Raw genomic sequence first — 24,276 nt, 5'->3', positions numbered from 1 at the left:
TCCATATTATCCCCCTCTCAACCAAAGGTTATGAGTTAGTTTTCTTAGTCATTATGAATGAATTCATAGATTTAAACATATAAGGTATATTTACTTTTTTATTTTTAATGCTGTGTGTCTGTTTCTGTGTGGGTATGGGTACATGAGAAGAAGTGCCTGTGAAGGTCAGAGGAAGGTGAAGGATCCCCTGGAGTTAGAGTCATGGGTGGTTGTGGGTACTCCATGTGTGTGCTGAGAACTCGTCTTATATCATTTTCTAGAGCAGTAAGCAATCTTAACAGTTGAACCAGCTCTCCTTGCCCCAGGATGGTTTAGGTCATTACACTGATGTGTGTTGGTGCTGAAATGGTCCCGTTTGGCATCAACAATCATTTCAAGTTAGCTCCTGAGTCCAACCTAGTTATCTCTGTTAGTTTTAATCTTTGTTGCATCTCTGGTCATGCCCTCTCTTTCTTCAGAGACAAGCAATTTTTTTTTGAGTCAGGGTCTTTCATTAGGTCTTAACTTACAGACTGTCAAGTCTGAGGGGTCTGCCATCTGTCTCCCCAGTACTGTGATTACAAACTCACCACTACACCCTGCTTCTTGCATGGGTACTGTGTACCAAACTCAGGTCCTCAGGCCTATGCAGCAAATTCTATTTTGACTGAGCCATCTGCTCTGCTCTTGGTCAATGTCTTTTTTACTAATCTTAATCATGAAAATAGTTTTTTTCCTAAGGATTTTTTTGTTTCCTGATTTTTGCCTTTAAATATTATTTTTCTTCTTTGAAGTAGCTGACATTTCCCATGTTACTGATTTCTCATTTAATTCTGATACAGCCAAAGAATATAATCTATATGATTCTAACTATTTTAAATTTATTCTGATTTGTGGCCATAAGTATGGTGTTTCTTGGCAAATGTTTCATGTGCCCCTGAAAAAAGCAATGTATTTGGTTGTCATTAGGAGGAGTGTCTTCTAAGTAGCTCACTGATTACTGTGCTGTTCGGGTCTTCTGTACCCTTGCTGATTTTTTTCTGTCCATTTTTATCATTTATTGGGAGAAGTGTGTTGAATTTGTCTAATGTAATTGTGGATTTGTTTACCTCTCCTTTGGTTTTATTGCATTTTTTTCCTGTATCTAGAAGCCCCATTGTTGGTTGTATCACATTTAGAACTGTTATGTGTTCTTAGCAAATCGAAATCACAGTGATCCAACTCCCTCTGCCTTGTGAGTGCCGAGATGGAAGGTGTGTGCCACCACCACCTGGCAGCTCAGTCTATTTTTAAGGAAGCATTTGAATGGCATTGCTTTTTCCACCATTTTACCTCATGCACCTAGCCTCTCGTCTTTCCATGTATGGATCAAAAGTCAAAATTGTAATAAATTTAATTTTAAAGATATAATTAGCCATGACCTTTTCTTTGTTTTAACTGATGATTCTAGAACTGCACAGCGTCTTATTCTGGCAAATAGAATGGGTGTTTCTAGGAGTTGAAAAGAGGAGCTGGCTCTGTAGGTAGCAAAGAGCTGAAGAAAGCTAAAAAGACACAAGGCAGGTTGCTTTTGTCCGGCTAGTTAGGGTTGGGGCAGAGACCTTATTTATTGTGCTTGCTAGACACACAGAGCCTCTTCTGATTGGTTGCTGACAATCTCCAAGAGTTTTGTTCTTTTTTCAAGCTTGTTCATTTATTTTAAATTCTGAACTTGCCTGTTTTGTTTAATTTGTTTAATTACCCAGTACTTTGTGTAAGTGGTTTGCAGAAGTTTGGTTCAAAACTGTGGCCTCCCATATAAATTTCACTTAGCATATGCAATTTCTTTCTCCAAGTTTTTTTTTTTTTGAGAAAAAAAATGGCCACCATCCTTCTAAGGTTATATAATGAATATTTAAATCCCAAGAGTCATATGAAGTAAGTAAGTTTGATTATCACCAAGGAGGGGGACAAACAACTAAAATAAACACAACACCTATCTACTTTCTGTCTCTAGGAATTTGACTGTTCTTTTATTTTATTTATCATATTTTATTTTATTTTATTCATTTTTGCTATATAGCCAGTCAAGTCTGGAACTTTCCACATAGTCCATGAGTCCTTGAACTCATGTCTTCCTTTCCAAACCTCCTGAGTACAGGGATTACAGTCATGTGCCTCCATGTCCAGCCTAAATTTGGCTCTTCTTGGTCTCTTGTGTAAGGAGGATTTCCTTCCTTTTAGAGTCTGAGAATATCCTGTTATATGTAATACGCTACGCTCTGTTTATCCACCCATCCTTCAATGGGCATGTGGTTGCTTCTGTCTTTGGCTACTGCAGATAAGGCTATGAATATTTTTTGAAGTCCCTGCTTTTGTTTCTTTTATGGATATGCCCAAAAGTAGAATTGCGGGATCATATGGTAGTTCCATTTTTAATTTTGTGAGGAATTACCATACTGTTTTCCTTAGCAGCTGAGCCGTTTTTATTCCCACAGAAGGTGCACAGAGCTCTAACTTCTCCACAACCTCACTGGCACTTGGCTGTTTTCTGGTTTTTCTGGGGAGGTAATGGTGGTGTAGGGGAGAAAAGGCACAGCAGCTGTGCTAATGCTATGATCTAGGGTTTGCACTCAGAGTAATTGTGCACATGTTTGGATTTTACTCTACTCTCTTATTATGTTTCCTACTTGTCTCCTCTTTTCTTATTCTGGGTTATTTCTTATTATGGGCTATTTAGTTTTATTCCTTTTTCATTTCCTGGGTTTCTAACTATCTCTGAACTACTTGTAGGGGTTTCTTTGATACTTTATAAACTTTTCACAATTTATCTAAAATTAGCATTTTCCTACCTTATCGAAAATGTAGAAATCTGGCCAGGCTGTGATGGTGCATACCTTTAATCCCAGCACTCAGGAGGCAGAGGCAGGTGGATCTCTACGAGTTCGAGGCCAGCCTGGTCTACAAGAACTAGTTCCAGGACAGGCTCCAAAAGCTACAGAGAAACTGTGTCTCAAAAAAACCAAAAACAAATAACAACAACAAAACAAAATATAGAAACCTTTTATCCAAATGCGATAGTTGTCATAGGAATTGTATTACAACACTGAAAACCTCACCAGACAATGTTTTCTGTCAACTGTCACAAATACTTTCAGGAACGTGAGGGTAAAAATCATTTGTTTTATTTACCCAGACATTTATTGTTTCCCTTTCAGTACGTGGTCTCACATTTCATTATTTCTCCTAAAGGCTTTCCTTTAGGGCCAGTGAGGTAGAATAGCAGATAAAGGGCACTTGTCACCAAGGCTGATGACCTGAGTTTGACCCCTGGATCCCACATGGTGGAAGGAGAACACAGAGTCCTGTGAGTTGTCATCTGACCTCTACGTCTGCACCATGGTGTGTGTGTAAATGGTGTGTGTGCGCGTATGAACAAACACGCACACACACAGACAAATGGCTCGATGGTTAAGAGCACTGTCTGCTCTTCCAGAGGTCTTCAGTTCAGTTCCCGGCAACCTCATGGTGGCTCACAACCATCTGTAATGAGATCTGGTGCCCTCTTCTGACATGCAGACATACTTGCAGGTAGACAATGGTTGGAGCTATCCTTGGCTGCATTCAGTCCATTGGCCATAGGTCAGGCACACCTGTCAGGCTGCTTGTCACTAGATGAATTAGTTACTTTTCTCCTTGCTGTAACCAAAAACTTGACACAAAGCAAGAGAGGAAGAGGTTGTCTTGGCTCATGGTTCAAAGAATGACAGTCCACCATGGAGAGAAAGGTGAGTGTTGGGAGTGGCTTGATCCTTGGTGCTGACCATGAGGTGGAGAAAGAAAAATGCCAGTATTTTGCTGGCCTCTTCTCCCTTTCTCTTTAGCTTGAAACTCTAGCCCACAGGATGCCACACACATTCAGGATGGCCCCGGGTAAACCACTCTGAGAAATGCCATCAACAGACATACCCCATGATATATGCCCCATCAATAGCAGAGGTATTTCTTAATACAATCAGGCTAGCAGTTGGAACTGACCGTCACAGTGGGTCATACATTATCATCTCTGAGCCTTTACCAGGGAGAAGAACCATCAGTGATGGTGCCAGCCGTAACATTCGCTGTAGGATGCTGAAGATGTTTTGCAGCCTGGGTCCAGTTCCAAAGTTTACATCCCCAGTCATGGCAGCAGCTTAGCATGTGTGTAACTCCTGTTCCCCTAACGCTCTCCTGAGGCTCCTTTGAAATGTTCCTTATTTGTTGATTGGCTTTGTGGAGACAACATCTCAGGTAATCAAGGTTGGCCTTGAGCTTGCCGGGTATGACCTTCAACTCCTGATCTCACCTCCGCCTTGCCTGGCTTTGAAATGCTCTTTCAACTTGTTGATTTCATTCATGTTTTTTTTTTTTAATGTTTCAAATTGTCATTTGAATTGTGGTTTATGTAATGTGTTGTTTCCTCTGACTACATTTAAAGACTTTTTCTTTACATTGACTTTCAATCATTGTAACTGGACATGAATATCTCCGAGGCTCTCCACTTTGGGCTTACTGATCTTTGGGTCTGTAAGTTTAGGTATTCTGCCTATTTAGGATGCTTTTAGTCATCATTTTTTTCAGGTCTTTGTCTGTACCAGCACCTTTCTTCTGTCCTGTTGGGGTTTCAGAGGTGTGGGCGTTGGACCTTTCTCTCTCTCTCTCTCTCTCTCTCTCTCTCTATATATATATATATATATATATATATATATATATATATATATATATATATATATATATTCCTGCAGGTTTTTGAGGCTGTGTTCAATTTTTAAGAGACTTATTTATTTATTTATGCTTATGTGTTTGAGTGTATTCACATGTATGTATATGGATGTGCATGCAGAGACCAGAAGAGGGGATCAGGTATCAATCACTTCCTACTGATTCCCCTGACGTAAGGTTTCTCTCTGGGTCTGGGGCCCATTTTCCTCCATTAGTCTGATAGCCAGAAATCCCCTGTGATTCTCCTTCTCTGCCCCCTTGTAACTAGGGTTACAGATGTCTGCAAGATGTTGACTTTTTACATGGTTGCTAGGATCCGTACTTCAGTCCTCATGATGCTCAGCAAATGCTCTCATTTTAACCACTGAGCCACCTCTTTGGCCCTTCTGTTCATTTTTAATAAAGTTTTTTTCTTTAGATTTGGAGATTTTTAATTTTTATCTTCTTAAAATCATTTCAGCCTCTGAGAAATCTCATGGTTGGTGTGTGTTTGTTGATTGCTTTCTCTTTTGTGAGTTACTTAATGTATTCCTAGCTCTTAAATGTCAAGCGATCTTGGATTGTGTCCTAGCTGGTTTGAAAATCATCTATGAGATGTTAGATGCTAGCTTGGTTATATAGTCTTGTGGAGAGGGCTGATTTTTTTTTAAAGCAAACAGCAAACCTGGTTATGTTCAAACCAGAAGTCCTTGCTGATTTCTATGGCTGTTTCTATCGTTGAAGTAGTGTTTCAATAGCGTGGTAGAGTTTTTAAGTTCTATTACTTTGGTAAGCTGACATGACTCCCTGTAAGTTCACCTCCCATGAAGAGACATTGAAGACATGATTAATCATGAGATGGAGTGGTTATTGGGGATTGTTTGGGGCTATAATGTAATCACGAGGAGTCTTACTACAGGGATGCAATACAGGAAAGCTAGGTTCTTCCTACAGCTCCTGGGAGTAACACAGGCCATGGGTGCCTTTTCTTAGCTCCTAGACCCCAATTCAGACTAACAATGCCCAGAACCATAAAACAATAAATGTATTTTCATGAGTTGTAGGGTTTATAGGAACCTTGAAGAGCAGCCACAGCCATGTGCACAGCCAGCAGGACCTGGTGGCAGTCACATCAGTGTTTAGAGATGAATCGGGTTCTTTTGATCCCAGCCAGCTCTTCACATGGAAGCTCAGCATTTCATGCAGTCCTGTAGAGCGTTCAGCTTCTCTTATGGCTACTGCCACTTCAGGGGGCTTATTTGTTCCTGGAACTGAGCTGGCATTGGGTCTGTACACTCTAATGAGAGTTTTCCTTCTGGGATTCTGGCTGCCACAGAGACTAAGCTAGGAGATACAGAATGCTTGCTGGTGCTGGGGTCACAGGCATTCTTAGCCATGCCAGGGTGGTTTTTTTTGTTCTATGTGGATTCAAACTCAATCTAGTATTTTCAGCCCTAAACCTCCCCCCCCCCTCAGTTGGGGATTGCTAAAATAAGCTTGGCTGCAGAGAGCCTGGCAAGTGGAAACATAAAGGGTAATAAGAAGCACAGGCTTAGGAGAGTCGCAGATGAGAACAGGAAAGAGTTAAGGCAAGCCTGAGGTGTCAATCAATGTGAATACATTTCCCCTAGCTCTCTACCCCAAAGAAGCCGCAGAGGTTAGGTGACTAGGACTGTAGTTTGTTTTCAGGGTCTGGCAGAAGGACTTAGGTGTTAGAAGGATGAGGCAACCAGAGGAGGAAAGCAAGTTGGGCAGTGGTGACGTACGCCCTGAATCCCAGCACTCTGGAGGCAGAGGCAGGTGGATCTCTGGGTTTGAGGACAACCTGGTCTCCAGAGTGAGTTCCAGGACAGCTGGGACTCTGTTACTTAGAGAAACCCTGTCTTGGGGTGGAGGTGGGGGAGAAAAAGAAAAAAGAAAAAGAGGAGGGATGCGTTTCTGAGAAACGAACTCGAGGTGTAGCTGCTCAATTGCGAGACATTGGAAAGCATCAAAAACTAAAGAGTATGACTTAAAGGGGAAGTGCAGGGGCTGCACATGTGGCTGTGCTCACCTGGCATGCCTGAAATGCTGGGTTGGCATACACCTTTGATTCCCAGGGCTCGGAAGTAAAGGCAGAAGAATCTGAAGTTCAAGGCTACCCTTGCCCTTGACTGTATAACCAGTCAGAGACCAGAATGGGATACACAAGATGGTGTCTCAACAACAAAAATCCAGCAGGTTAAGCAGGCCCATGCACATGTGAATGCAGAAGAGACTTGCAAAGTGCAGGATTTATGGTTTCATAGATAATGGATTCAGACAATGATGAAGGAAATGCCCAGTGAGGTAATGTCTTTGATCTAATTTGTAAAAAGCTTGTGATTTGAATAAAATGGCCCCCAGAAGTCTCTAGGGAGTGGCACTATTAGGAGGTGTGGTCTTGTAGGAGTAGGTTTGGTTTTTGCAGGAACTGCATCACTTTGGGGTAGGCTTGGAAGTCTCAGAAGCTCAAGCCAGACCAGTGTGGCAGTCTCGTCTGCTGCCTTCAGATACGATGCAAAACTCTCAGTTCCTCTCCAGCACCAGGTCTGCCTGCATGCTGCTATGGTTCCTGCCATAATGGCTATGGGCTAAACCTCTGAACTGTAAGTCAGCCTCAACGAAATGTTTGACTTTGTAGGAGTTGCCATGGTCATGGTGTCTCTTCATAGCAACAGAAACCCTAGCTATGCTCTTGATATTCTGAGTTCTCAAGCGATGGTAAATCAGTAACCATTGCTCTGAAATTGTCTGTTTGGAGTCCAAAAGTTACAGAGAAGAACACAGTCCCAAGATCCTCTGAACTCCCTCAAAGCCTGTGAGTGCCCCTCATGTTTCCATGGCCGCCACAGCACAGGGCCTTTCCAATATTCTCATTGTAGCAAAAAAGTCAACTCAGTTAGCATGAGGTTCCAGTATTTCTAAACACTATGTATGGTTACTTTGTTTGTAGCTTAAGGTTCTCTGAGAAAGAAAATTACATTGTTTTTTGTTTTAGCATTTAAATAAATGCAAGAGCTTGGCTTGGTAGCAGATGCCAGTAATCCCAGCACTTGGGTGGCAGCAGCAGAGAGGTCAGAAATTCAAGACCAGTTTTGCCTACATAAGACATTTTGAGGGCAGCCTGGGTTGTACAGAGAAAAAAAGGATGAAAGGAAGAAAATAAGACAATCCAGAATTGTACTTAGTATGCAGAAATAAAGGTATTTGGGGTAGGGAGTTGCAAACTCTTCCATACATTTAAAGGGGGCGCCATTCACTTGTCTGGTGGCTTTTAGTTACCATGCATTACTAAAGGCGTTTCATGGATTATATTTAAAAGGAAGGAAGCAATTGCCTTTCACACAGTTAAATCTCCATTCCAGATCACTGGTCTGCTTTACTGATTTCCACATTTATTGAATTTAGTCATCCTCAGAAACAAAAAAAGTAGATTATTAGAAAGCTTTCATCCTCACAGACCCAAGATTTTCTGACTGGAGTTGGCTTTAACTTGGTCTGCTAACACAAATGCTCACGTTAAGACAAGGATGAAGTAGAATCTATGTTTTAATGTGGTATTTTAGTGGAATGCTAGGCTCAATGAATTTTTGAATTTAAATACAGGTGATGGAAAGGAAGGAGACTTGGTTTTGGGGTCAAGAGCTAAGCAAGGGCTGCGTTGGGGAACCACGTGCTTAGTAGGGGTTCTCAAGTCAGCGAGCTGGCCCTGGACACTGACAGGTCATGGGCTGACTTGTTGAAGTCTCAGAGTCTGGTGGGCTTACCTGGGTATCTTCTGTAGGGCTGTGCTAGGACTAAGGTCACATTCCATGCCTTTCCTCTGATGGTCTCTGTACCGATGACCTCCTTCACTTTATTAAGTGTGGAGATGGTACCCTGTGCTGCTGAGGCAGCTGAGAGCATACAGGATGCTGTGTGCAGTCGTGCCCGTGAGCATTAGATAGATAGATAGATAGATAGATAGATAGATAGGAATGCAGTGCAGCTCTAGGGTCCTTGCTCACATGTGTGAAACTTGTTAATCTCTAATTCTGGAGGAAGAGGAGGAAAATGAGGAGGACGAAGCAAAGACCAAATCTTGACAAAGTACCCCAGAGTTTAGCATTAACATGTGGCAATCTGTTTTCTTATTTTTAATTTTCTCAGGTCCTTTATTTTGAATCCTTTGATTTCTTTACTGCTTCTCTACACACACACACACACACACACACACACACATACATACACACATACATACACACATACACACAAAGAATTTCTTATTGCTTATCTACACACACACACACACACACACACACGCACGCACGCACGCACGCACACACGCACGCATACACAGAATTTCTTAGATTGAAGCGCAGGGAAACATTACTTTCTGTCTCTTGTTACCACGGAAGCACTTTGTAGGGATTGGGGGCAGAGTGGTCACTAACATGAAGCCTTTGGGTGTGATCCTCTAACGAAAAAGGACAAAAGAAAAAAATTCATAGCATATCTATCTTTTTATTACAGAAGTAACTATATAATTACTTATAGGTATATAAATTCTTGAAAAGAGGGAAGAATATATGCTCACAGTTCCATGAGTACAATGATAGGGCTGCACACTTGGTCATTTTGTATGAAGGTAAAGGTTTCTGAGGTAGCTTGGGGAAGAAGGACCCTGGTCTCAGAGTTGTTAGAGCACAGGTCTAGGTGGTCTTGTGAACCGGGCTCATCTATGTACATCTATACACAAGCATATGTGTCTTCCACACATAGCCGCACATCTTATGCTACAGTCTTGTACAAAGATGGATTTTCTTTGTTTTTTTTTTTTGTTGTGTGTGTGTGTGTCTTTTGTACCTGAATTGCGGGAGTCCAGTGCTCTGTGTGCTTAGCATGGTGGCTAGCACATCATTAGTGTCAACAGACAAGACCTAGTCAATCTTACGTACCCTGTTAGAATAGTTGGCATTATTCTCCTAGAGTTCATGTCATTTTTCTACGGCTGCCTAGAAGTGATTATTTCAGTGCTCCTGGGGCTTCTGATATGCCTGCTGTCCATTTGCAGAACCCTCAGCGCTACTGTAGGGTCTCATGCGTCTCCTCAGCACAGCTCCCCCTACAGGTGGGTGTAGGGAGTCAACTTAATAGCGAACAGGTATTACCTCATTCCTTGCTGAGTTTCAGTGTTGAGCTTTTTTTTTTTTTTTAAACTTTTGGATTCTATCTGCCAGCACCTTTTTAATTAATGTTAAAATTTTTTGATCTAACAGTTATTTCTACTTAACTAACATTTTCCAATCGTATTATCTGGTCCCTTTAACTAAAATACTCTACCACTTAGGTAATAGATCATTCTTCTGATTGCTCTCTTGAGGTTCTTAAAAAAAAATCCACAGACAATATGGACTGTCTTCTAACCTTCTTTGTTATATCAGGTGATTGTGCCTTGATGGATATCATGGCGGCTTTCCTAATCCAGTGGACTCACCTGTCTGTTTATGGTAAAAATGGACTCTGATTACCACCAGAGTTAGGTATAAAACACAGAGAGTCTTCATGGACCATGAGAGCATTTCCCTTGATAAAAAGAAAATGAAGTAGACAAGAATGGAGCTAGCATATTGCTTTTACCACAAGTTATCATTTTAGCTCTTCATGATTGGCATCCACTGGACAGCCTCCATCCTACCTTGCAGGATTGATGTTCCCAGGGAAATGTTTATTTGATGGACATATGGCCCACTCATCTCAAGGCTTCAACGCCTCCTCTTCCAACCATATTAGGCTTTTGCTTTCAAGGAGACACTAGATCTAGGTAAGACTTAAGGATTAAGGGCACGGAGGCTTCATGTGGGTGACTACTTTGGAAAACCTGCCCTCTCTTGTAAACACCCTTCCTGACAGAGGCATTCCACATTTCACGCTAAATAAACCTTGCCTAGGTGTCCTGGGCATAGCAATGTGTGTTTGTGTGACAGACTAACCAAGGAAGCAGGGAGGTCACCCTACCTGGTTCTTAGCAGGGAAATCACACTTGATTTTCCTCCTAGAGGGAAGTGTCTTGTGGCTCCTGCTAGGCCGATGAATTGAGCAGCAAGTGACTCCAGTACAGGAGAGAAGGGGTTGGGGGAAGCAAGCTATGGCGCTTCCAGAAGCATGGCTATGATCAGAAGCACATAGGTGTAAGGGAATAGGCTTGGGTCAATTCCTTTGTGTCTGTAAGTCCTTTCAACTTTGACCTTCAGCTGTCCTTTACTGGTTACTGTTCACCTCCCTTCCTCTTGCAAACCGGTCCTCTCCAGTCATTGAAACCTACGTGGCTGTCTGTACTCTTGGCGGCCAAGAGGAATGGCAGGCTTGCGCCGGGGTGTGGTGTCACTGAAGCAAAGGCGGTGGCACACAGAGACATTGCATCAGCTTCCCAGTCTAGATCTATAAATATATTTATTATAATATAACAACTTAACAATAAACATATACTATATACAATACCATTACAGAGAACCCTGTTTTATGTCATTCACAGAAATAGCCAGTTTGCTCCAGTGTGATTGATGAGGAGAGAAACGGAATCTCAGTGTCCTCCGTGGAGTCCTGTTGACCACTAGCACCTCCCTTGGAGGCAGACGCACGCCAATGCTCACATTCACCCTGCCCCAGGCAGTTAGAAATTTGTGCTCCAGTCCTTGGGTTCACACTTGCACCCTGTTTGACATAAATACTTTTAAATGACATACAATGTATGTAGTTTTGTGCTTATTACTTTTTTAAATAATAAATAATATTAAAAACTGCATAACGAAGCTCGGTATCTTGTCAAGTGGGAGCCACACTTGTAATGCTAGAAGTTGATGCCCGTCGTTAGGACTGGAATTTTGTGTCATCCAATACTGAATGATGGAGAGTGTATCCTGTCTCTTTTTCTCTCTGTCAGTGGTTCTTATTATGAGGTGATGGCGAGCTGACTTCCCAGGTAGAAAAATGGTGTGTATTTGGTACTAACTTCAACTAAACAGCACGGTGGCGGCGGCCTTCTTCCTGCCCTGGAACGGAAGCTGAGGACTGGGTGAGGTTTGAGGGTCTAAGGACTAATGGGAAGGCCTTTCTCTTCTGAGCCTCGTTGGGAGGTTTTTCCTGGCTTCCCTTTTCTCAGGTTGCTATCCAACAAGGCAACAAGAAGAGCCGTTTCTACGCGTGCCCCTCAGGCCGTGGCTGTCATGGCTCGTCTAAGAAGGCTGTCCCCATCCTGAGAGCTCTCGCGGCAGGTGCCTTGAATATATAGCTATAAATATCAAAAATAGTCTCCTGTGCTTTGTAGACATTTCTTCTCCCTCCCTCCCTCCCTCCTTCAGTCCCTTTTCTGGGCCTGGGTCCTCAGCTTTACCTCATGGAGGGAGCTGGACTGGTGTCAGAAGCCAGAACTACATTCTTCTAGAATAGACCCTTTCCCCCCTGACAATGCCTCCATGAGGCATGGTCTTCCAGGGCTGTCTGGGAGTTAACTTTTTCCAAAAATAAAGTGGGGGCATGGCCCACCTCAGGAGAGCTCCTCTATTCTGCACATAGAAAAATGAGAGCCAGTGCCCCCCTCTGGCACTACCTACAAAGAGCTCTGGGAAGCCCCACAGCGTTGCCCCTCTTGTGGCCTCCTCCTCTCGGTACTTAAAAATAGCCTTTTGTGTATCAAGAAAATGCCTCGGAAATCTAAATAATTCAGACTGGCTAAGAGAAAGTTAGCACATTCCACCATGTCCGTTCGCAGCAAAAACATGGTAGAAAAACCCGTGAAGGACAGGCGGCTCTTCCCAGCAATCCCTGCGGCTGTCAGCCCTGGCTCTGCAGCTGGCCCTCTCTCCTGTCTGGTGGCAACCAGCCCCCTCCTAGGCCTCGGTGCTGCACAGCTCCGTCCCTCGTTTTTTCTCTCGGCCACTTGAAAGTGTAGATTGGTTAAAAACAAAAACAAAAACCAAAGAAAATAGGAATCAAAGTGATAAGGACACTTTGACCTTACTCCAAAAGAGCCTGATGCCCAGTATTGTCACAGGATAGCTGATCTATGGTGGTTTAGGGATTGACCTTGCTCTGCAAGAAGGAAAAAAACAGCCTCTCTCCCAGCTGAAAAATATGTGAAACTATTGCACCGGGCAGAGCGAGCGCCCCGTTGAGAGCAAGCGCCTTGGCTGGCCAGCGAGCCCTGGCTCTGAAGCGCTGTGCCCCGCTTCACCCAAAAGGCGAGGATGATTTTCTACATTCAATGTAGAGAATATTCGAAATGTTAGCGCAGTGAGTTTCTTGATTGTGTTCTGTGGGCCTCTCGTTGGTGTCGGAAGATAACCATGGTGTGTGGCGTTTGCCTCACCAGACTCGTCCCATAGGCTTGTCCTGGGCTCTCTGCCGATGTCAGCCGCTTTGAATATATTTCTTTATCACAACACAGCCATGTCTAAACACAGGACAGGGCATGTGGGGTAGGAGGGTCCATGTGTTGGTTGTTGGCTCATAGGCTTCCATGTTGCCCAGAGCTGGTCCCTCGCTGCTCACGATGCCTCCGGTTGCATAAATTTTACCATCAAGCACCACAGCACTACGGGAGGGAAAGTGAGGCAGAGAGTTAGGCCTTGAGTTTCCATATTTGTTCTGGAAACAGAATTCCAACCCTGTCCTGGCTGTGGGGGCCCCCGGGCCCTCTTGCACAGGTCATGTAGGATCTTGCTCTTCTTTGCCGCCTAACCTGGGCCAATAAACAACAAAACAACAACGACATTGTTCTACAGGAACACTCGGGATGACACGTGGTACTCTTCTCAGGGGAGATAAGCTCATTTTGAGTAGCTGCCGCCTCCCAGCTCCGCCAAGACACTACAGACGGCTGCGACAGGGGACGCTTCTACATAGATGCCTGCCCGTCTCCGAGCCTTTCCTGGGCATCTTTTCCTACTGGGCGGACAGAGCCTTCGGAGTTTCACACGGAGCTGGGGACGGGACTCCAAACACCAAGAGACAGAATACCAGGGGTCAGATCTAACCAAGCGGCAGCTCTGTCACAGGAAGCCCCGCCCCTCTGCCCATGAACCAGAGGCCTACCTTCTTCCTGTCTTCTCAGCACGTGTGACTGGGCCTGCTTCCACTTGTGACTCAAGGGCCAAGCGTGCTCTGCAGGGTGACTGACAGCTCTGCTTGGACCTGTTTCCTGAGTGACACTAGCTGACTGGGACCTGTTATTCCCATCAGCTCTTCCACAGGCCTGGTCTACCGCTCTTTCTGCACTTCTGTAGAATTTCCTTGAATTAAGTTTTTTCACTTTATGTTATGTGATTTGCTTGCACGTATGTATGTGTACAGCATGCATGCCTGGTGTCTGCAGAGGTCAGAAGAGGGCACCAGATCCACTGGAATGGGAATCACAGATACTTGTAAACCTCCATGTGGGTGCTGGGAATCGAACCCAGGTCCTCTGTAAGAGACCAGCTGCTCTTCTCCACTAAGTCACCTCTGCAGCCCTGCACTTACTTCTTCATGCATTTCAGCTGTTGCTTCTCGTCATGTTTCTAGCCCCAACTTCTCCTTCACTCCATCAAATGGCCAATTCTTGGCTCTTTCTTAAAAATGGACCCAGAAGTTTTCAAGGCTCTCCTCATTTTTGCAAGGCCTGGACCAGAACACATCCCAACTCTAGATTTCTCATCAGACACCGAGGCCTCCATAGTCCATAGTGCTCCCTTCTAGTTCCTTGCCACTCTGGGCTTTCATGTCTTTTTTTTTTTTTTTTTTTAATGGTCAACTATCTCCCTGTTTCTCTCACAAAGGCCAGCTTCTGCCCACCCCTGGGACTCAGTGTTTTCTGTTGCTTGTAGTCTCAGGTAAGGCATTGACCTCTTCCTCACTGACTCGGTGTCCAAACGTCACTATCAGCTACGGAAAAGTCAGACCGAGATCGCAGTTGTGGTATCAAAGGACAGTTCAAAAATCTGAGGAACTCAAACTCCACCAGGAGCCTTGCAGTTTTCTGCATTTAAACGCCAGAGGAGATAGACTTTTCTAGGGCTGGGGAAGCTACCTCTCCAAGTTGAAGCAACATGTTAGCAGTCAGTAGTAAGCATTACCTTCTGTGTAACTAGACAAACACCAGGTACTCAATAAACACTTCCTGTCATTCATAACTGAAAACTTAGTCATGGCCTCTGGTGTTCTTCGGGAAGCACGTGCTATGGGACTGCAAACAGTGGGGTGTCTAGGGTGCTCCTTATTCCTGTTCCTCTTCGACAGGTGAAGGAAGCATCCAGAAGAGCTAGGGCTGGCATCTCACAGACCTGGGGTCAGTGTGCTGGGGCCAATCTGCATTCTACCTCCTGTTTCTGCCTGTGCTTGCGTCTTGTCAGGAAGCCTTAGAGGAGCAGACAGACGCAGCGTGTGCCCTTGCCTGGGCCGGCATGGGTTCACATATGTGACCAGAGCATTCCCATCAGAGGCCAGTTGTCCCGACATGCCTCTGGAAGGCACCTGAGGGGAGAGCTGGCCTTGCTTCTCCCTGAAGGGAGGGTGGCTTTTATGTCTCTTCCAGTGTGAGAAGAGATCATACGGGAGCCACAGTTTGGGGACACAGGACCCTCTCACAGCTGTTCTTAGGGGCCCCATATTATACTCTAGCCCTGCCATCCATTCCTGGGGGTGGGGAAGGCTACTCCTCCAGGTTGCAATTGCACTTCTCCCGATGGGTGGGTTCACCCAGGCACCCCTCCAGTCCCCACTCCTCCACAACCCCAGCCCAGATACTCCCTCACCTGCAGAACTGGCGAGAGTGATTCATGTTTGGGCCCGCCTTGATGTTGCCTTTTTCTGGGTCGTAGATGGTGGTGGCTCTGGCGTAAGCTCCTCCCAGGATGAACACAAAGCCGTTGAGGGTGACAGCTGGTGCATACTTGTTGTCTGTGAGGATGGCAGAGCAGGTGGTCAAGGTCAGTGGTCCTGGCCTCCCTCCTCTCTCTTTCCCAGCAGTGCTCCCAATGATTGCCCTGGCGACAGGCTGGGGACCAGGAGCAGGCTGAGTCCTGGCTGGCTTGCCTTTTTCTAGGTGCTGGCTTCCCTGCTGTGCCTGGGCTTTGGGACTACCTGCTACCCACCGTTAGACCTGGCCCTATGGACTCTTTGGGCTGAGCCTGATTCTATCTGGGATGTGGGATGGGAGGCTGTGGGGACCCCACTGGCCGGGACTGAGGAGGTACCAGATTCTTACCTATCATTGGGGACTCAATGAAGCTCCACGTGTTGGTCTGTGGCACATAGGACTGAAGCACACCCGCGGCTCGGCCTGCCTCATTGACTCCACCGAACACGTAGACCTTGCCACCGCACACAGTGGCTGCTGCTGAATGTACTGCCTTGGGCAGAGGGGCTACTGCCTCCCATTGGTTAGTGATAGTGTCATACCTGTGAAGAGGAGAAAGAGATAGTCCATGTGAGGAGAAAGAGATAGTCCGCGTGCAAGGCATGCCACGGTCCAGGACAGCAGCAGTCGGGGAAATTCAGCATCTGCTTTCTCCCTTCGGCATCACTGGCATAGCCTAAGCCCACAGATGGGGACCCAGGTTTGGGTCACTTCCAGGCATTGCTCCAAACAAGCTGCGGTGGGGCCTTCTGTTGTGTGTCCAACCTCTGTGTAGATCCTGCCCTTGCTTACATAGTAAGCATCTCCGTGGTGATAGTGCACCCAGAATCTACTGGGAGAGACCATTTCTGTCTTCAAAGAGCTGCTGGCCCAGTGGGGAGAACAGCTATATCAAACACACAAAACCCGATGATTACAAAAGTTGATGTGGCATGATGATGAGGGGGTCTACATGCACACAGCAGGACACCCCACTTTTTCACAAGTGAGGCTAAGCCTTTCTGGAGAGTGGCTCCAGGCTGGGTCTGGCAGGGTGAATGAGCTATCAATGTTGAGAAGTGGTGTAGGAGGATCTTCTTTCTATGTGTTGCTTTTATTGGTTGAATAAATAAAACTGCCTTGGCCTTTTGATAGGGCAGAAACTTAGATAGGCAGAGTAGACAGAACAGAATGCTGGGAGAAAGGAGGCAGAGACAGAGAGCCACTGCCATGAAGCTGTCAGGTCAGAGATGCTGAATCTTCCTGGTAAGCCACAAGCTCGTGGTGACATACAGATTATTAGAAAGGGGTTGAATCAAGATGTGAGAGTTAGCCAATAAGAGGCTAGAGCTAATGGGCCAGGCAGTGTTTAAATGAATACAGTTTCCATGTAATTATTTTGAGTGTAAGCTAGTCCGGCAGCCGGGAGCACAGCCTGCCGCTCCTCAATACTATAGGGCAGAGGTTGGGCAGGTGCAAACGGGCTCAGAAAGTGTGGTGGCTGGGAAGCAAATGACCCCCAAAGGGAGTAGCACTATTAGGAGGTGTGACTTTGTTGGAGGAAGTGTGTCACTGTGGAGGCAAGTTCTGAGGTCTCATATACGCTCTAGCCACATCTAGCGTCTTAGACCATGTCCTATTGCCTGTGAGTCAAGATGTAAGAACTCTCAGCTCCTTCTCCAGCACCAGGTCTCCCTGCACACTGCCTTGCTTCCTGCCATATAATAATGGACTGAACCTCTGAACTGTAAGTGAGCCATCCCAATTAAAGGTTTTCCTTTAGAAGTGTTGCTGAAGTCATGGTGTCTCTTGACAGCAAAAGAAACCCTAATACAGGAAGTTAATTGAAGGTGAAGGGATAAATGTGGGCACAGGGGTATTTGAGGGACATCTGGAGTAGTCCATAGTGGCTGGAGGTAGGGTACATTAGAAGGCATTGTGTGTGCCATGCTTAGGGACTCGAACTTTGTGTAGGGAGCAGTGGGCAGGCCCTGAAGGCGTACGCAGGGAAACAACGCAATCAGAACAGGTTAGAGACCACTGTGGCTGCAGGGCAGGGAAGATACTTCAGGCAGGAGGCCAGACTCATGGAGACCAGTTAGACCAATCACCCTCAGGAAGCTTGATGAGAAGTTAGTAATGGGTCAAGGGATGGTGAGTGTGAGGGACTGGGCATGGGTGAGGTGAGTCCTGAGGCAGAGGGCTGACTGGGAAGGGTGGAAAAAAGCCCTCTTTTGGGGCAGTCAGCATAGGGTCACCAGCCAGCCACTATGCTATAGACAAAGGGCCTCAAGTGTGGACAGTGGGGTTCAGCAAGTCACGGTATTCTTGAGGTCGTTGGCACTATAGGTGAAACGAGATGTACACAAGGCATTCTGTGTCAGAGCGAGATGGGGCAGTACACTGGAGACAGAGACAGCAGACACAGATGTCTCCCTGAGGAAACGGAGCCATGGAGATGGCAGAGGTGGGGGTACTTAGAAAGGAACATGCAATCCTGAGGGGGTTTGTTAATAGAATGCCCATCAGCATTTACAGGCCACCTCGGTGAGAAAAACATCCTGGTACCACCTGCTGTTTTCTGGAATGCAACGCCTTCCACCTGCCTGACCCTATCAGCGGGACATAGGAGTCCCAGGAGAAAACCCTGTGAGCTGTGGTCTCTGCTCTCCCCACTCGCAGCTCCGACAGCCGTGTAAAACCTCAAGAAGAGAGCAGGAAAATATGGTGACTAGTCAGGAAGTGATGGATTATCTGAGTGTTAATTCTAACTTTTAATGATAACTGGGTTGCACAGTTTTCCAGATGTCATCAGTTGCTTCTCCTGAGCCCAGTGAAATGAACTCTGGCACAACACTAGTTTGGTTTTTATGCAGTGTACGCACGCACATGCATGTGGTGGGTGGGGGTGGGCGGCGTGAAGTACATTGTTGTGTAGCTAGGATAAAGCCCAAGTGAATAAGCAAAAGTTACCTAAACAGCCAGACTCCAAATCTGTGCATTCTGCATCCACAGATGCAGTCACTTGCGCATAGGAAATAGCTGAAAAAAACTGTATCTGTGTTGAACATTAACAGATTTTCTATTATTTCCAAAAGCAATACAGTATAACAGCTCTTTACATAGCACTTACATTGTATGAGGTGTTATAAGTGTGTGAAGTGATTTGAAGTACCCATCTAGAGTCTGCAGTAGGCTGTGCACAGGTATTTGTATGTAGCTACTGTGTCATTTTATATGAAGATTTGAGCACTGCAGATGGGGGTCTATAGGCATCCTGGAACTAGTCCCCTGTAGTACCGAGGGGACTTTGCAGTATAAGCAAGAGAGGCTGGGGCACAACTGTGTGTCAGCATTCAGATGTTGACCTGGGAGTTCAAAGCCAGCCTGGGTAACACAGATTCTATTGAAAGAGAGGAAGAGGGGGAAAGGGAGAGAGAGAGATGGAGGGAGGGAGGAAAGAAAGGAGGGAGGGAGGAAGACAAAGAGGGGAAAGGGAAAGACACACACAGACACACAATACACCGAGAGAGAGAGAGAGAGAGAGAGAGAGACAGACAGACAGAGAGAGAGAGAGAGAGAGAGAGAGAGAGAGAGAGAGACAGAGAGAGAGAGAGAGAGACAGAGAGAGAGAGAGAGAGGAGCTGGGGATCACAGGAAACTCTGAAGAGTCCCGAACTCTCCCTAACCCCCTGGGGATCTGTTATTTGTCCTTGAAGGAGACAAGGAAGAACTGAAGGTCCCTGGGTCTCATAAGGTTTCTGGCAGGTATAGTAGATGCTAATTAAAGCAAAAGGAGTTGTGTGCTCGTGAGCAGGAGACCTGCAAGTGGAACTCGAGGATGGTACAGCTGCAGGCACATTGCTGGGATTATCGAAGCGACATGAAGGGTGTTTGCTTTCCTCGAGAGATGGATACACGAATTCTAGACTAATCTGGTACTTCCTAAATTACCAAGGATGAGCGTAACCTCTGAGATCTCCCCAGTGCCACCCTTACAAAGGTTGACAATGATGCCTACTTTATGTAGCACTGGGAATCAAACTTAGGGCTACCTGCATTCTAAGCAAATACTATACCTCCAGAACATCTGAGTTCTCAAACCATGGCCCCATTTACTCTGATAAGCAGGAGGTGGGGTGGCCAAAAGCAGTCAGGGAGCCTGTGTGTAGCATCTGGGCTTTGTGGAGAGGGAGAAGAGAGAGCCCTTGCTTTTGAGAGGAAATGGCTGATTAGGACATTTCCAAGGGTGCCTTGCAGCGTGTAGGGCTGGCTAGAGGCTTGAGTGTGTAGTAGGACCACTGTAGGATGCTAGAATTTTCCAGCCCCAGAGAGAGAGGGAAGAAGGGAGAGAGTGGGGCTGAATGGATCTGCTTCATATGAAGTGCAGGATGAAGCAGCAAGGTGAAAGGGTGGAGAGGTCAAGACGCGTGAGAGAAAGGAGGCAGGGACAGAACCGGAGCTGAGCGACCTGGCCAAGGAGCTGCTGCTCTTGAGGCTTGCTTTGGGAGGACAAGTTCCAACAACCTACGCATCTGCATTTCTGTTCAGTGTTCCAATGACCTAGCTGCCCTCAAGGTTCCTGCCTGCCTGTCTGTAGCTGTCCCGACACTTACTGTAGACCTGCTGGTAGGGGACATCTGTGGTTCCCCAGACTTCTCTCTGCTCTGTGTGTGTCTGCACCCAAAGCATGGGCCCGAGTTTGCTCACTGGGACACCGGGGATTTTGATCAGCACATGGTCATGATCCATACACGGTTCCCATGTTCCCCCTGTGAGCCTCTTTTGGACAAGAGCCATCATAAGCTCAGAGGTGGGCCCTCTAGGAGGAGGGTCTTGTGTGCACTGTGTCTCTGGTTCTTGGGTGTGTCGGGAGGGGACAGCCAAGTGACATCCACTTCTGGACTTGAATGTAAGAAGAAGCCGAAGTCTCTTATGGGGCAGCAAGGGCTGCTGCCATTCCGTCGTAGATGGATGATGTACATCTAATAGGTAATGAAGTGTCTTTTGGGGGCAGGGTCAGAGTTCAGATATCTGTTTAAGCCAATATGGCAGCTAGCCAAAGAGCTCCCACAGAAAGGGCTGGGGGATGAGAAAGATTATGTGGTTGTTAGTCTTCAGTCTTTCGGCATAATGACACATTCTGCCAAACACAAATTTCCTGAGAGTTTGTTATTCCAGGTGGCTGATTGCCAAGCCATGAGCCCTCCAGTCAGCTCAATCTGTCAGCTTCCTGCTTGAGAAGGATATGCTAATGACATGCAAATGACCTAGCCGAGTGAGGTGTTCCACTATCATTTATGCAGTAACCACAGCTCCTGCAATACATTGCTGTAAAATATTAGACCCGGTTATTTATATAATGATATAATACAGGTTTGTCTATGGTGCTGTTGTTTTAATCTATAATTATGTAATCTCACTCTATTCCTGTAACACAGTAATGTAATATAATTATAATACACCATATATCTCGTTCATTATCAATATAATAGCAATCTGTACCATTAGGGCTTACTGTGGAACAAAGCACCCTCGTGTCTGTCCCCATTCCACTGACCTTCCTGTCACCCTGAACTGTCATCACTTCTGCCACGTGGCGCAGAGACTGACTTAGTCAAAGGGGCCTGTTCCTTGGGTAGCTGCTGGGTGCCTCTTCCCTACTGGGTGCTCCATTCCCTTGCATGGGCACCGCCTAGGGGTCTTCCAGTCTTTCTCTCATGCTACAAGCACAGATGACAGATCTTCATGGGCCAAGGGAGAACTCTGGGTCTCTCAGGCCCCTCTGTGATCCCCGGCTGCTCTTGCATCCAATGGGCCTTCTAGGGGTGGACTCAGTCTCTGGTGCCTGGAGCTGACATTTCTTTTCCAGCCATCTGGAAGTCTGAGTCCCTTGGGAAAGTCCAGTACAGGCAGCTCCGTGGGACCTCGGAGAACCGCTTCAGGGCCCAAGGAAAGCAAGAGGACCAGAGCTTGTCTCTCTCCCTCCGTCAAGGCGCTTGATCTCTCAACAAATCCCCGTATTTATCAACAAGTAGAACTTTGCAAAATGAGTAATCAGCGTTTTAGGAGATTAAAAATAGCTGACAGAGCAAAGCAGGATGCCATCCAGCTCCGCGGACTCCTACACAGAAAACGTCTTCTTGCTCATGTTTATTATTGGCTGACAAATGACTGGAAGCTGATGCTTCTGGGGGAGCTTAGGGGTACACCTGGACATGCAGCAGGTTTTTGTCGAAGACCCCCCAGTGTTAGGGCTGGTCTGAGTCCAAGCACAATATTAATATGCTCATAATCACCTGGGAATTTCCCATTATCATCAAATCAATATGACAATTAAATGTTGTTACCAAGCCCTCTCTGGATCCACTTGGGGGACTTAAAAGCCCTGTCTCACTCTGAGACCGTCTTTCCTGGAACATTTATCAAGTACCCAATTAGCCATGGGATTTGGGGGGGGATTCAAATTGAGGGGTATGTGTGGCTTCACAGGCAGAAAGGATGTCACACTGCAAAGTATGCTTTCTGGCAGCTGCTAATGGTGTGGGCCAGGGCAGGGGAAAGAGCGGAGAAGCTATGACCAGTAGATCTTCCTGCGCTAACTAATGGTCCTCTCCCACAGGTCCTGAGCATCCTCCTCTCTTTTTTTCTTTTCTTTTTAATAATTTATTTTATGTACATTGGTGTGTATGTCTGTGTAGGGGTGTTGGGTCCCCTGAAACTGGAATTACAGGCGGCTGTGAGCTGCCATGTGGGTGCTGGGAATTGAATCAGCATCAGTGCTCTTAATAGCTGAGCTACCTCTCCAGCCCTAGTGTCTTTCTCAAGGTGACCCGCCCGTTCGCTCTAAGAGCAATCTTGTGGCTGGGAGGATCTTGGCATGTTCCCCTAGGGCAGTTCTCCCTCCAGCCTCTGGCCCTCAGGCATAGGCCTGACTTACACCACATCCTCAATAGCCAGGCTAGGGTGGAGGTAGGGAGACAGCAGCCTGGGACTTGGAAGAAACGGCAGACTAACCTGGAATCTGGAGCTGGTGGGCTCATAGTTTTCCTCTGGAGAATTCTAGAGGCCTGGCTAGATTGCACCTACATTGTTTAGTTGGTGGGTGGTGTCGCTTCCCTGTGTTACTATAGTCCAATTCACCTGCCATGTGTGGGATGCAGGAAGGGATGCTTGCAACCTTCACTTGGCAGGACAAAGTGGCACAACCACTGGCGTGGCCCATCCTTGGGACATCGATGCCAGCTTTTCTCCTGAATCCTCTTATGTCTCTGGGCTGGTACTTGCAATCTACTGTGCACCCCTAACCAAGTTCACTCAGCTCCTTCCATGATCGGACCTTGGGTCACACCTTGGGTCACACCTGAATGGATGTTAACAAGAATGTCTCTCTTTGGTGACTCCTGAGGTCACATCTTGTGTTCGCTTCCTTTTATTATGCATGAAGAGCTTGGAATGGGCCAGTCAGTAGACCATTGGTATCAAGGAGGTGCCGGACTTAGTGATGTGATCTTAGTGTTCAGTGATATCAAGAGATGCCAGCTCAGGGACTGTGGTTGCCTTACCTCTCCACATGGTCCACGTTGCCTGCCACGCCAAGTCCCCCGAGAGTGTAAATCTTCCCATCGTAGACTAGACTATTGTGGCGACAGCGAGGGACGGTCATTCTGGAGACCAGGTTCCAGTTGTCCAACAGGGACATGTAGCACCAGACATCAGCCAGCGTCACCCCTGATTCCATACCACCTGTGGACAGAATGGGGGTACAAAGATCAGATGGGGGAGCTGAGGAGGGGCTTGAGGACAGGTTGCTCTGCTCCAGGGACAGAACCAGGAGGCTTTATCTGCAAGCCAGACAGCCATCTGGGGCCTTGACCTTCCTCAGCCCTCTGTGTAGGAGGCAGAGGTCCCTTGGGAAAATCCATCCCACTTCCCACCCAGCCTTTGGGAGCCTCACCTGAGAGGTAGATGTTGTCCCCAGCACTCACTACACTGAAGAACTCTCGGTCATAGAAAGGCAGAGAAGCCAAGGGGTACCATTTGTTGTTCTGTGGATTCCAACAGGTGACAGCCACCAGTGAGCGCTGGGTCATCCCCACCATCTGACGGCCCCCAACCAAAACGATGACCTCGGCCACACCTGTAGGGACACGGATGGGCATCCTTGGGACACACCCTTACTTCGTCAGTAGCTGTGCCTGGCTCTTATGTGGGGGACCACCTGGAGACAGGTGGTTCTATGGCATCTGCAATTTGGGGATTTGGGCATGTCCCTTGATACCTGCAGAGAGGCGGGGCCGGGTTCGGGGTGTCTGCATCTCCTGCCGGGCGTGGGGCAGCATGTGGTAGCGCTTAGCCTCATTGACCAGGTCCCGGCATGCTTCTGATGACTTGATCAGCTCTTCGTTGTCCACCACATTGAGCAGATAGCTGGGGTGGATGAATGGGAGGCGGACGGCAGCTAGGAGCTCTGCTGCGTACTGTGGGAGAGAAGAGGCCGGATTCTGCTTAGAGGAAGCCATCGCTTATGAGTCGAACGAAGAAGGACTTCCCATGTGGGCATGTCTTAGAAGCGCACACTGCCCAGCCTGGCATATTGGACAATGGGAGGCATGCAGGGCTAACTGGAGGTGTGGTGGCTGCAGCTGGCACTGGAGCAGCCTGTCTCTCTGTCCCTTCAGCCTCTTATCACCACACCCTAGCTA

The 24,276-nt window shown here is 46.6% G+C and overlaps 1 protein-coding gene across 1 annotated transcript in view; it reads right to left on the bottom strand.

The window, feature by feature from the left end:
- Positions 1-11,132: 11,132 nt before the first annotated feature.
- Positions 11,133-24,276, bottom strand: part of Klhl29 (kelch like family member 29) — a 297,008-nt gene continuing 283,864 nt past the window's right edge. The window contains exons 9-14 of the mRNA XM_048439662.3: positions 23,853-24,051; positions 23,529-23,711; positions 23,137-23,317; positions 15,941-16,134; positions 15,489-15,633; positions 11,133-13,291 (exon numbers count right to left, since the gene is read on the bottom strand). Coding sequence (XP_048295619.1) covers positions 13,108-13,291; positions 15,489-15,633; positions 15,941-16,134; positions 23,137-23,317; positions 23,529-23,711; positions 23,853-24,051 — 1,086 coding nt within the window. The 3' untranslated portion in view covers positions 11,133-13,107. The remainder of the gene's footprint in view (positions 13,292-15,488; positions 15,634-15,940; positions 16,135-23,136; positions 23,318-23,528; positions 23,712-23,852; positions 24,052-24,276) is intronic.

The sequence above is a fragment of the Myodes glareolus genome, chromosome 6, assembly GCF_982192425.1.
Source record: "Myodes glareolus chromosome 6, mMyoGla1.1, whole genome shotgun sequence".
NCBI lineage: Eukaryota > Metazoa > Chordata > Mammalia > Rodentia > Cricetidae > Myodes > Myodes glareolus.
This window is presented reverse-complemented; position numbering and strand designations above follow the sequence as displayed.